Source organism: Berghia stephanieae, chromosome 9 (assembly GCF_034508935.2).
Source record: "Berghia stephanieae isolate SIO BIC M18660-M18661 chromosome 9, UCSD_Bste_1.3, whole genome shotgun sequence".
Lineage (NCBI taxonomy): Eukaryota > Metazoa > Mollusca > Gastropoda > Nudibranchia > Aeolidiidae > Berghia > Berghia stephanieae.
Genome location: NC_088368.1, coordinates 932694 through 946618, shown reverse-complemented (window position 1 = coordinate 946618; position 13925 = coordinate 932694). Strand labels below are relative to the sequence as shown.

The following is a 13925-nucleotide window of genomic DNA, read 5'->3' as shown; positions in this document are numbered from 1 at the left end:
ACATACACACTTGTCTAGCTGTGAGCCACGTTCTCTCTTCGTCATGAAACACTTTGATGCACGTCTTACGGCCTCCTTGTTCAGTTTGACGCCATCCTCTAGGGCATGAACCTTGGAAGATTCCGCTGTCATCATCTGAAGAAGAGCTTCCGCCGGAAGTCCAACGGTCTTGTGGACGAAATAGACAATTTTGATGATAAGTCCGATGATGATATAGATTGATTTCAATGGCGACGATTATACTGATGGTGATTGTGATCAAGTCGATGGTGGAGGAGATGGTGATTGTGATCAAGTCGATGGTGGAGGAGATGGTGATTGTGATCAAATAGATGGTGGAGGAGATGGTGATTGTGACCAAGTCGATGGTGGAGGAGATGGTGATTGTGATCAAGTCGATGGTGGAGGAGATGGTGATTGTGATCAAGTCGATGGTGGAGGAGATGGTGATTGTGATGAAATAGATGGTGGAGGAGATGGTGATTGTGATCAAGTCGATGGTGGAGGAGATGGTGATTGTGATGAAATAGATGGTGGAGGAGATGGTGATTGTGATGAAATCGATGGAGGAGATGGTGATTGTGATCAAGTCGATGGTGGAGGAGATGGTGATTGTGATCAAGTCAATGGTGGAGGAGATGGTGATTGTGATCAAGTCGATGGTGGAGGAGATGGTGATTGTGATGAAATAGATGGTGGAGGAGATGGTGATTGTGATCAAGTCGATGGTGGAGGAGATGGTGATTGTGATCAAGTCGATGGTGGAGGAGATGGTGATTGTGATCAAGTGGATGGTGGAGGAGATGGTGATTGTGATGAAATAGATGGTGGAGGAGTTGGTGATTGTGATGAAATCGATGGAGGAGATGGTGATTGTGATCAAGTGGATGGTGGAGGAGATGGTGATTGTGATGAAATAGATGGTGGAGGAGATGGTGATTGTGATGAAATCGATGGAGGAGATAGTGATTGTGATCAAGTCGATGGTGGAGGAGATGGTGATTGTGATCAAGTCGATGGTGGAGGAGATGGTGATTGTGACCAAGTCGATGGTGGAGGAGATGGTGATTGTGATCAAGTGGATGGTGGAGGAGATGGTGATTGTGATCAAGTCGATGGTGGAGATGGTGATTGTGATCAAGTGGATGGTGGAGGAGATGGTGATTGTGATCGAGTCGATGGTGGAGATGGTGATTGTGATCGAGTCGATGGTGGAGGAGATGGTGATTGTGATCAAGTCGATGGAGGAGGAGATGGTGATTGTGATCAAGTCGATGGTGGAGATAGTGATTGTGATCGAGTCGATGGTGGAGGAGATGGTGATTGTGATCAAGTCGATGGTGGAGGAGATGGTGATTGTGATCAAGTCGATGGTGGAGGAGATGGTGATTGTGATCAAATAGATGGTGGAGATGGTGATTGTGATCAAGTGGATGGTGGAGGAGATGGTGATTGTGATCAAGTCGATGGTGGAGGAGATGGTGATTGTGATCGAGTCGATGGTGGAGGAGATGGTGATTGTGCTCAAATAGATGGTGGAGGAGCTGGTGGTTGTGATGAAATTAATGGTGGAGGAGATGGTGATTGTGATCAAGTCGATGGTGGAGGAGATGGTGATTTGATCAAGTTGATGGTGGAGGAGATGGTGATTGTGATGAAATAGATGGTGGAGGAGATGGTGATTGTGATGAAATAGATGGTGGAGGAGATGGTGATTGTGATGAAATTGGAGGGATGGATTGTGATCAGTGATGTGGAGGAGATGGTGATTGTGATCAATGATGGTGGAGGAGATGGTGATTGTGACAATGATGGGGGATGGTGATGATAAGATGGTGGGAGATGTGATGTGATCAAGTCGATGGTGGAGGAGATGGTGATTGTGATCAAGTCGATGGTGGAGGAGATGGTGATTGTGATCAAGTCGATGGTGAGGAGATGGTGATTGTGATCAAGTCGATGGTGGAGGAGATGGTGATTGTGATCAAGTCGATGGTGGAGGAGATGGTGATTGTGATCAAGTCGATGGGGAGGAGATGGTGATTGTGATCAATCGATGGTGGAGAGATGGTGATTGTGATCAAATAGATGGTGGAGGAGATGGTGATGTGTGATTCAATGATGGTGAGGAGATTGGTGATGTATCAATGTGATCTGCATGAGTGGAGAGATGGTGATTGTACAAGTCAAAGTATGTAAATATCGTAAGTGGTGATTGCATGCATTATTATATCGTATTCATTATTGTTAATGAGTTTTATTATGGCCATCAACACTTTCTTCATCATGATGAATTTCAACAACAAAAAGAACAACAACAACAACAACAAAATCATCATCATCATCATCATCATCATCATCATCATCATCATCATCATCATCATCATCATCATATTCATAATCATAATCATCATCTTTACCATTAACATCGTAATCTTTACATTCATCACTACCTTTTACATTCATATCATTTTAGAAAATAATTATTTTATATATTTCCATATAATAATAAGTTCATAGAATATTATATAATGCATAAGTAAAGAGAGGGAATCTGATTTTATAAGGAATCAAACCTGTTAAATTTTCATTGGGAAAACCCCGATTCTGCAATTTGTTATAACAGCAAAATATTATGAGGAATACTTATAATGGCTTGAAAAACAAACACAGGACTTTGACAGATATCATGACGGCCAGGGCATCTGAAGGTTGATGTTAAACACACAAGATATCATGACGGCCAGGGCATCTGGAGGTTGATGTTAAACACACAATTGTTATAATGAGTGGTTGATGCTCACAGCTAACTTTTGTCTTGAGCCTTTTGTGTTGGCCATCGAATAAGTACAGAGACCTTTGTTTTCTACGTCCATGAAAATGGAGCCCTCAGGATAGAATGAGCCTCCTTTGTTGAGAGCCACGAGCGTCCGTTCGCTAAGACAATCGGGCTCCTTGAATACGATGTGCTCAGTGTGAAAAAAGTGACCTAACAAGAGAGCTCAATAGTAAAAGACAAAAGCTTTATCACCAAATATCATCTATTGAGCGCAAAAAATTTAGTACCAGAATCCCATTGTCAACCCAAGCAGACTTTCTTTCTGATGAACAAAAATATAACTTGTATTGCAAATGCAGAATGTGAGATAATTCTAGAGTAGTGTTTACACAAAAATATCACTGACATTGAGAACGCAGAATGAATGTGTAATAATTCTATAGAAGTGTTTACACAAAAAATGTCACTAGTATTGCGAACGCAGAAAATGTGATATTTCTAGAGAAGTGCTTTGACGGGTAAAAATCCTTTCAGGGAAAAGCAACAAAGTTCACTAATGCCATCAAAAGACTTCAACGGAAATCCAATTGTCTCAAAAGAAGAACTGGTGAGCACATAGAACACATTCCTCACTGAAAGATTCAAATCTCCAGATGCTGAGTTAAACCGCCTACACGATCTCACCGTAAATCCCCAAGAGCACCCATTGAGATAGAACTGGAGGACTGTTTAAAAAGCATGAATGATGTTAAAGCTGTGGGCTGGGCAATCTCCCCATGGATATTCAAAGGTTCCAAAGTGGCAAAAGGTGAAATGTTCTACATTCTTCGCCTGGTATGGGACTCAGACTCTTTTCCCCCGATCTACTCAACGGTATATTCAATATGCTTTTTTTTTAAAACATGACAAAAATTTGAGCTTTTATTTTATATACCGCAAGCTCCACTAAAAGTGCTCAAAACACCAAAAAAAAAAAAAAAAACCCAGCACAGATCACTTTACGGATTACAGTGTTATCATTCACAGTTCTTTAGAAAACCGCTTCAGTGTTGTGATTGTCACGGTGGGCGGACTAGAACTGCTCAAATTTTGGTGGCATGGGGAGTTTTCAATTGTTCAAAACCAATTTTTCCAAAATTTTGGACATAAAAGGGAAGTTAGACACTGGGCGATAATTCTTTAGATTTTCAGAATATAAACTGGATTTCTTTAAAAGCGGAATTATGATTGCTTTTCTGCAGCAGTCAGCTACTTCATTAGACGAAAGTGATTCGTTTATCGTCATTGTTGTGGATTCCAATATGGTGTCTAATCATGTTTTAAGTGATTTGTTTATCGTCATTGTTGTGGATTCCAATATGGTGTCTAATCATGTTTTAAGTGATTTGTTTATCGTCATTGTTGTGGATTCCAATATGGTGTCTAATCATGTTTTAAGTGATTTGTTTATCGTCATTGTTGTGGATTCCAATATGGTGTCTAATCATGTTTTAAGTGATTCGTTTATCGTCATTGTTGTGGATTCCAATATGGTGTCTAATCATTTTTTCAAAAATACGAGTGGGTTTAGGATCAAAAGAGCATGATGTGGGAGAGGATAAAATGATTTCATTCACTTCCGAGGGTGTCACTCTGCAAATGTTTAAAAAATAATGTATATATATATATATATATATAATATATATATATATATATATATATATATATATATATATATATAAAAATCTGTCAGTCGTTTGGCTTGCTTTAGTGAGATCAGGGTTTGGAGTTTGAGGCAACAAATTATTGGTGGAAACATCGTACAACTATAAAGAACTCTTCATCGAAGGAGGTATAATCAAACAAATCAAATCACAAGCAAAATATTGTTGATAGCAGATTTATTCAAGCAAGAAGATTAACATTCCCATTTTTTCCAATTTGAACACTGCTCTAGTAGGTCTGAATAAAAAGAGAGCTCAGATAAAGAAAAGATACCATCGCAAAAATGAAATGCTGCCAAGGGAGGGAAAAAAGAAATATATTTAAATCCACAAACTGGGTTAAAGATTTAAAATTCAAATACAATCTGTTATATGTCAGCTCCCACTAGCACCCCTAAACATTGCACACTACACACCATTGTCGTAAGATGAGTCCCATAAACATTGCACACTACACACCATTTTCGTAAGATGAGTCCCCTAAACATTACACACTACACACCATTGTCGTAAGATGAGTCCCCTAAACATTGCACACTACACACCATTGTGGTAAGATGAGTCAGAGTCTTTCTGGCAGATAAATTTCCTTTTCAATCCACAGCTATTGTCAAGCCAGTGACCATCTCTGTCCGCAATCATCTCCACACAATATTCATCACCACCCCTGTTGTCTGGTTGACGCCAACCCCATGGGTGATAGACTGTCTGACGAAGGAAAATAGATATTAATATTTATAATGATACTAATACTAATACTAATACTAATAATGATATAATAATAATAATAATAATAATAATAATAATAATAATAATAATAATAATAATAAATAATAAAATAATAATAATAATAATAATATAATAATAATAATAAAAATAATAATAATAATAATAATAATAATAATAATAATAATAATAATAATAATAATAATAATAATAATATAATAATAGATGATGATGAATATATGATGATATGATATTGAGTAGATAATGATTTATGATTAGATGTATGACTTTATGTTCCTCGAATAGTTAAAGGTCCTGTCTATGCTAGCATCACGAATACCATTCAGTAACGGTTTCCCAGTTTCGAGTAATCTTAATGATACAAGATGGATGATACGTGCGTTTAAGATTGATGATGATATATGAATGGATAGATGGATGGATGGATATGATGATGATGATGAGGAATAGATGGATAGATGGATGGAACGATGGATGGAGGGAACAATAGATGGATGGATGGGTTTGGATAGGTAAATGAATATGATAAGTGGATTAATGGATTGTTAGATGATTTAGAAATGTATAGATGTATATGATACACGAATGAATGGGTTAGTAGATGGTAACTGACTGGATGGATGGATGGATGGATTGATGGATTGACCTGTGGATGGAGGAATGGATTGATAGACCGCTATTTGAATAGAGGGATAGATTGATAAAAAGATTGATTGGTGGTTGAGTAAAATATTTGAGAATTTGTATCGTGGAATTTACACTAAACGTGCTCATAGCGCTTTGCAAATCTTGACATGTAAGACAAAACATAAAACCTAGGTTCTACTGAATTTTTTTCCAGACAAGGACAGCGCTATTACCAGCAGGTATTAATTATATACCTGAGTGCAGTGAGAGAAATTGAGCAAAGAGTATTTTCCAACGACTTAAATATGCGCCCTCAGGGCGAAACTCGAATCTAGGACCATCCAATCCGAAGGCGAGTGTCATCCCACAAGACCACACAGCTTCGTAAAATAAGTGTTGGGCACCAACTTTACAATAGCGTTATTGCAATAGTAAACATTGTCTTCAGTCAAAATATTATGGCATACCTTTAACGAATGGAGTGATGAATGACTGAGGTTGATGGATGAATATATCTAAAAATAGAACTGGTGAGTAAAAGGTGACTGAATTGTGACAGTGTGAGGAGGTGATGAATAGGAGAAGAATGATAAAAGTAAGACAGGTAGATAGATAGGTAGATAGATAGATGTTTAAACAGATAGATTGATAGATATGTGAACGATAGAAGAGAAGAGTAGTGAGAGAGAATATAGACGAAAATATTTTTTTTTAATATAAAGAGATGGAGTGGATAAGACATACCCTTGACAAAGTCGTTGACGTTTTCGTTACGAATCATGACCAGGTCTCCTCCTTCAGACTTGCACACTTGTCTAGCCGCAAACCACGTTCTCTCTACGTCATGGAACACTTTGATACAAGTCTTACGGCCTCCTTGTTCAGTTAGACGCCATCCTCTAGGGCACGTATCTTGGAAGATTCCGCTGTCATCATTTGAAGAAGAGCTTCCGCCGGAAGTCCAACGGCCTTTTGAAAGATGGAGGAGAATATGGTGATTATGATAAGTGGATGGTGGAGGAGATGGTGATTGTGATGAAATAGATGGTGGAGGAGATGGTGATTGTGATGAAATAGATGGTGGAGGAGATGGTGATTGTGATGAAATAGATGGTGGAGGAGATGGTGATTGTGATGAAATAGATGGTGGAGGAGATGGTGATTGTGATCAAGTCGATGGTGGAGGAGATGGTGATTGTGATTAAGTCGATGGTGGGAGGGGAATGATGGTGAATTTGTGATGAATAGATGGTGGAGGGGATGGTGATTGTGATCAAGTCGATGGTGGAGAGATGGTGATTGTGATGAAATAGATGGTGGAGGAGATGGTGATTGTGATCAAGTCGATGGTGGAGGAGATGGTGATTGTGATGAAATAGATGGTGGAGGAGATGGTGATTGTGATCTAATTGATGGTGGAGGAGATGGTGATTGTGATAAATGATGGTGGAGAGATGGTGATTGTGATAAGTGATGGTGGAGAGATGGTGATTGTGATCAAGTCGATGGTGGAGGAGATGGTGATTGATCAATGATGGTGGAGAGATGGTGATTGTGATCAATGGATGGTGGAGGAGATGGTGATTGTGATGAAATAGATGGTGGAGAGATGGTGATTGTGATGAATAGATGGTGGAGGAGATGGTGATTGTGATCAAGTCGATGGGGAGGAGATGGTGATTGTGATGAAATAGATGGTGGAGAGATGGTGATTGTGATCAAGTCGATGGTGGAGGAGATGGTGATTGTGATGAAATAGATGGTGGAGGAGATGGTGATTGTGATCTAATTGATGGTGGAGGAGATGGTGATTGTGATCAAGTCGATGGTGGAAGAGATGGTGATTGTGATGAAATAGATGGTGGAGGAGATGGTGATTGTGATGAAGTGATGTGGAGGAGATGGATTGTGAAATGATGGTGGAGGAGATGGTGATTGTGATCAAGTCGATGTGGAGGAGATGGTGATGTGATGAAATAGTGGATGGAGGGGATGGTGATTGTGATCATGTCGATGGTGGAAGAGATGGTGATTGTGATGAAATAGATGGTGGAGGAGATGGTGATTGTGATAAGATCGATGGTGAGAGGAGATGGTGATTGTGATGAAATAGATGGTGGAGGAGATGGTGATTGTGATCAATAGATGGTGGAGGAGATGGTGATTGGATAATGATGGTGGAGAGATGTGATTGTGATGAAATGATGGTGGAGAGATGGTGATTGTGATCAAGTCGATGGTGGAGGAGATGGTGATTGTGATCAATAGATGGTGGAGGAGATGGTGATTGTGATCAAATTTGATGGTGGAGGAGATGGTGATTGTGATGAAATAGATGGTGGAGATGGTGATTGTGATGAATAGATGGTGGAGGAGATGGTGATTGTGATCAAGTCGATGGTGGAGGAGATGGTGATTGTGATCAACGATGGTGGAGGAGATGGTGATTGTGATCAAGTGATGGTGGAGGAGATGGTGATTGTGATAAAGATGGTGGAGGAGATGGTGATTGTGATGAAATAGATGGTGGAGGAGATGTGATTGTGATCAAGTCGATGGTGGAGGAGATGGTGATGTGATAATAGATGGTGGAGGAGATGGTGATTGTGATCAAGTGATGGTGGAGGAGATGGTGATTGTGATGAATAGATGGTGGAGGAGATGGTGATTGTGATCAAGTGATGGTGGGATGGATGATTGTGATGAAATAGATGGTGGAGGAGATGGTGATTGTGATGAAATAGATGGTGAGGAGATGGTGATTGTGATCAAGTCGATGTGGAGGAGATGGTGATTGTGATGAAATAGATGGTGGAGGAGATGGTGATTGTGATCAAATAGATGGTGGAGGAGATGGTGATTGTGATAATGATGGTGGAGAGATGGTTGATGATGAAATAGATGGTGGAGGAGATGGTGATTGTGATGAAATAGATGGTGGAGGAGATGGTGATTGTGATGCAAATGATGGTGGAGAATGGTGATTGTGATGAAATAGATGTGGAGAATGGTATGTGATGAAATAGATGGTGGAGGAGATGGTGATTGTGATAAATGATGGTGGAGGAGATGGTGATTGTGATGAAATAGATGGTGGAGGAGATGGTGATTGTGATCAAATAGATGGTGGAGGAGAATGGTGATGTGATCAAATAGATGGTGGAGGAGATGGTGATTGTGATAATAGATGGTGGAGGAGATGGTGATTGTGATGAAATAGATGGTGAGAATGGTGATTGTGATCAAGTCGATGGTGGAGGAGATGGTGATTGTGATCAAGTCGATGGTGGAGGAGATGGTGATTGTGATCAAGTCGATGGTGGAGAGATGTGATTGGATATGATGTGAGAATGGTGATTTGAAAGATGGAGATGGGATGGATGAATGATGTAGGAGATGTGATTGTGATCAAGTGATGGTGGAGGAGATGGTGATTGTGATGAAATGATGGTGGAGGAGATGTGATTGTGATCAAGTGATGGTGGAGGAGATGGTGATTGTGATGAATGATGTGGAGGAGATGTGATGTGACAGATGGGAGGAATGTGATTGTGATAAGTGATGTGGAGGAGATGTGATTGTGATGCAATGATGGTGAGGAGATGGTGATTGTGATAATAGATGGTGGAGGAGATGGTGATTGTGATCAATGGATGGTGGAGGAGATGGTGATTGTGATCAGCATGTGGAGAATGGTATGTGATAAGAGGTGGAGATGGTGATTGTGATGCATATAGATCTTTGCATTGTATAAATCAATGCAGTATGCATATATGATCATCATGTAGTGTATTTGATCACGTAATATTATAACTTACTTTGATCCTAATTAGTTGAAAAGAATTATATTGCTGACATCTATAGTAAAATCATGAGAATAATGATAAGCAAAGAGAGAGTAGGAGGAGATGGGATGAGAGAAAAGTAGATGAGAGCAAGGGGGGATGGAAGAATAGAGCAGATAATTTATGTATGTCAAGATGAAGGAGATTATTGTAGCAGTAAATGGACAGTTGGACAAATATGTATTGATAAATCTTGTTATGATGAGTGATTTTGCTCAAATTGATGGCAGGCCTGGTGATTGTGATTGGATCAGAGGTAAATCCAGAGATACTTTTGTTTGTGAGTCCATGAAAAGGGAGGCACTATGGAGACTGAGCCTCGTTGACGGAGAGCACGTGAGTACTGCAAGATCAGGTCTGGAATGGCTGATGTCTGGACAAGGAAGTGGATTAACGATGGAACTCGATTATGAAATTTTATGTCATTCTGATGACTTCGTGATCAAATAGTTGATGCAGGAGAGATTACAACCGAATGCGTACCTTGTTTGAAGATAAAGCATTAAATCGTCTATACGGTAAGCTCTGTCTTGTAACGTAGTAGGTTTGGCCGGTAAATATGAGATTTTAGGTTCAATCCCAAGCAGAGACACGCTGATATTATGGAATGTTTTTTTCTTGTAGTTTTTTGTGCGTCGTCCTTCACTGTTTTATTCATAGATCTTCGGATCTGTATCACAGTACGGTGCTTTTGCTGATGCAGTTGTTTACGTCGTTCCTTAATTTACCAACATTAAACAACAGCAGTCTCTGTCTAACATACCGATGCCTGGAATATATCTCCAGTTTATATAAAGGAACATGAAATATTACATAGTGTTACTTACCGTACGTCACCGTACAAAGCACAGAGGTGAAAAGAATGAATATCAGTGAATATCCCATGTTGTCTATTGGCAATTTGAGTCTGTAACAAAATATTGGTGAAGTATGAGCTACTTTTGTATATGAATGAATTCAGATATTTCAATGAAATGAGAAAGAGGGCAAAACAATATTTTATTTGGATGGGGTGAACCAATTTCTTAGCTGAAGGTTCTTTAGTTTATTTTCACTTTGATCTTGATTGGAAAGAAACTTTTTACGTAAACAAAACTGTTTAAAATTGAATATAAATCCTTCATTCTCCTCATGGTTAATGTGCCAAAACGTTTTGTATTGTAGGATGTTCAATTATTGATTTTGCACATTATGTCTACCTTTTTAAAAATACAGCTGTTTATGTTTGATTTAGTCATCTTACGTAAATGTCAAAACGACGATTAGAGTTTGACTTACCTGAGGACGTTCAGTCGAGCTTCAACACGAGTTGTGTCCCGACCAGAAAGATGTACAGAATGGTAGAATCAATTCCCTTTTATAATATTGGCATATTTAATAAACATCCATAAAACAGAGAATTAAATTCTTTAACATTAAGGGTAGTAAGTAGTATCTAGTCTAATTGATAAAACTTTCTCATTTCAATTGATGGCTTCAATCAAGTCATCAACCTGTCGCGTTTGTTTACCATCCGTGTTGTTGTAAACATGACAGATCATATGTCAACAGTATTTCAATTTCAAAAATAGAACGTTTCGGGTTCAAAACCCTTCTTCAGCCAACAGATCTGGTTTTTAGTAATGTATTTATGTATTTATTTGTTGTTGTTGTTGTTGTTGGCTGACGAAGAGTTTTGAGCCCAAAAGGTACCGTGTTTGGTATTTTGTTACTTTTTGAAGCTGTTATATCCATATTTGTCTATACTCCTATTTACTGAATTATTTTATTTTAGTCAAGTTACTTGTTATACTTTTCTTACCAACTACAATTGAATCATCACATTTATTACGATAAAACCAACATTTTTCTCATTTAGATTTCATCTTTCTTTTTCTTCCATTAAGGTCAAAGCTTCAGGCTGAAAATTGTATGTCCGCCTTTTTAAAAACAAGGGTTTTAGAGGAATGCAGGGAGTGAGTTTTTAAACGTCATCAGTGGAAAGGGCTTGTTTACAAGTGGTTGGTAGGGATTTCCAAAGTAGAATGGTGGAGGGGAAGAAAGAGTAAAGATGATGGTTTGTTCTTGAGTGGGGGATTTCAAAATTAAATATTGATTTTCTTGTTTTGGTGTTGCTTCGTTTCAAATAGCTCATTAAAATTTCGAGTTTTCCATTTTATTATTTGTAGAATATTATGATTTTCCTTTTTTTCTTTTGTACAACACACAATTTGAAGACTCTTTTTTTGCTATGGTTATGAGAACTTAATGCTGTGTTGTAGATATTGCATTGGTGGACAATTTATGAGTAGCATGTACCCGTTCCCTTGGAGTCAGATTTAAATTTAGAAATATTTTGGGTATGCTAAACGGTACCTGGAAAATCCGTTAAATGGCCGATGTGAAGAGAAGTAAAGCACCTGTTATAATGTAATTGTATGCTTATTGTCAAGTCGTGTAAAATATTGTTTCGTAAAGCACTTCGAATATTGTAATTGAATTTTTATTGTAAATTTGTGTAGAATATTGTATCGCAAAGCACCTCGTATATTGTATTGAGATGCTTATTATAATGTCGTGTAAAATATTGTATCGCAAAACATCTTATACATTGTAATTGTATACTTATTGTAAAATCGTATAAAATATTGTCTCGTAAAGCACCTTATACCATGTAATTGTATGCTTATTGTAATGTTGTGTAGAATATTGTATCGTAAAGCACCTCGTATATTGTAATGATATGCTTATTGTAAAGTCGTATAATATATTGTATCGTAAAGCACCTCCAATATTGTAATGATATGCTTATTGTAAAGTCGTACAAAATATTGTATCATAAAGCACCAGATAAAATCAACGAACTACAATACAAACAACATTCAAGCAAATCCCACACTTAAATTACTACGAAATAAAAACATAATAAATAACATAAAAAGTGCAAATGTATGTAAAAAAATAGATAAATAATTTTTACAAAACTAAATATATCTGACTGTCTCGCTCTCAACAAAAGACTCCAAACAAGGACCATGTGAAAGACAATTAGCTCATTCCAGGACAACAAAACCTCATGGAAAGGACAAATTAGAATATACCAAGGCAGATACAAGACATAGAAAAACTGTTGTCCGCTGAAGGATCTACATTTTCTTCATCCTAAAAAAATTATCTGCCATTTTGTTTTAGGTGAGCGAAAGAATTGGAGGGGGGGGGGGATCTTAAAGTCCTGATTAACAGACTTTTGGAAACTCTCAAAGACGGGGTTAGAACTCGGGGCAAAAAGTTGACAACAGAATGCGTTATCCATTTGACTATGTTAGTCGTGATTACAATTTTTGTATTAAATTTAATCTTTTCATTTCAAATAATTACTGAAGTTGTATCCTACAAAAATCATGTGACATTTATGGCTGTCTAAATAAACAGACACAATGAAATGAAACCAGAAGATTCACTACAGCCCAAAAGTCATGATAGATTGTCAGTTATAATGACGACCATCAATGTCCAATAAAGTTAATGGGTTTAGGTTCAAGGCAGGTTAGCACTGCGACAGCTTTTCCATTGAGTTCTGAGAGTAAAATCTAACAGGTAAAACAGGTGAATGATGAAATGCTTTAATATTCAAAAACAGAAATGGACAAAAATGAATATAACAGCTTTGGAAATGAACAAAATGAAACACGGAAGTTTTGGGCTCAAAACCCTTCGTCAAACAACAATAAAAAAACATCATTAAAAGCATAAATATATTTATAATGCATATTTCTGATTGTTAAGGTAATGTTTTATGTCTTTATTCATTAAAATGATTCAGCATGATGATGATGATGATGATGATGACGATGATGATGATGATGATGATGATGATGATGATGATGATGATGATGATGATGATGATGATGATGGTGATGGTGATGATGATGATGATGATGATGATGATGATGATGATGATGATGGTGATGATGATGATGATGATGATGATGATTATGATGATAATGATGATGATGATGATGATGATGATGATGATGATGATGATGATGATGATGATGATGATGATGATGATGATAGGAGCTGTCATATTTACAACAACAGGGAAACAAATAAACACGACAGTTTTAATAATGTTGATGAGTTGTATGAAGACATAAATTGAAATGAGAAATCTTAATCAAGTAGGCCATCACTCTCAACGGTTAATCAGATCATTATTAGTTTTGAGGAATTCTAATTAATAAT

General features: G+C 37.8%; 1 protein-coding gene across 1 annotated transcript in view; it reads right to left on the bottom strand.

Moving 5' to 3' along the window:
- LOC144979109 (uncharacterized) overlaps nt 1–11014 on the bottom strand; it is a 12847-nt gene extending 1833 nt beyond the window's left edge. The window contains exons 1-3 of the mRNA XM_078925708.1: nt 10980–11014; nt 10529–10608; nt 6601–6825 (exon numbers count right to left, since the gene is read on the bottom strand). Of these exons, the coding sequence (XP_078781834.1) occupies nt 6601–6825; nt 10529–10586 (283 nt within the window). The 5' untranslated portion in view covers nt 10587–10608; nt 10980–11014. The remainder of the gene's footprint in view (nt 1–6600; nt 6826–10528; nt 10609–10979) is intronic.
- Nucleotides 11015–13925: the final 2911 nt, after the last annotated feature.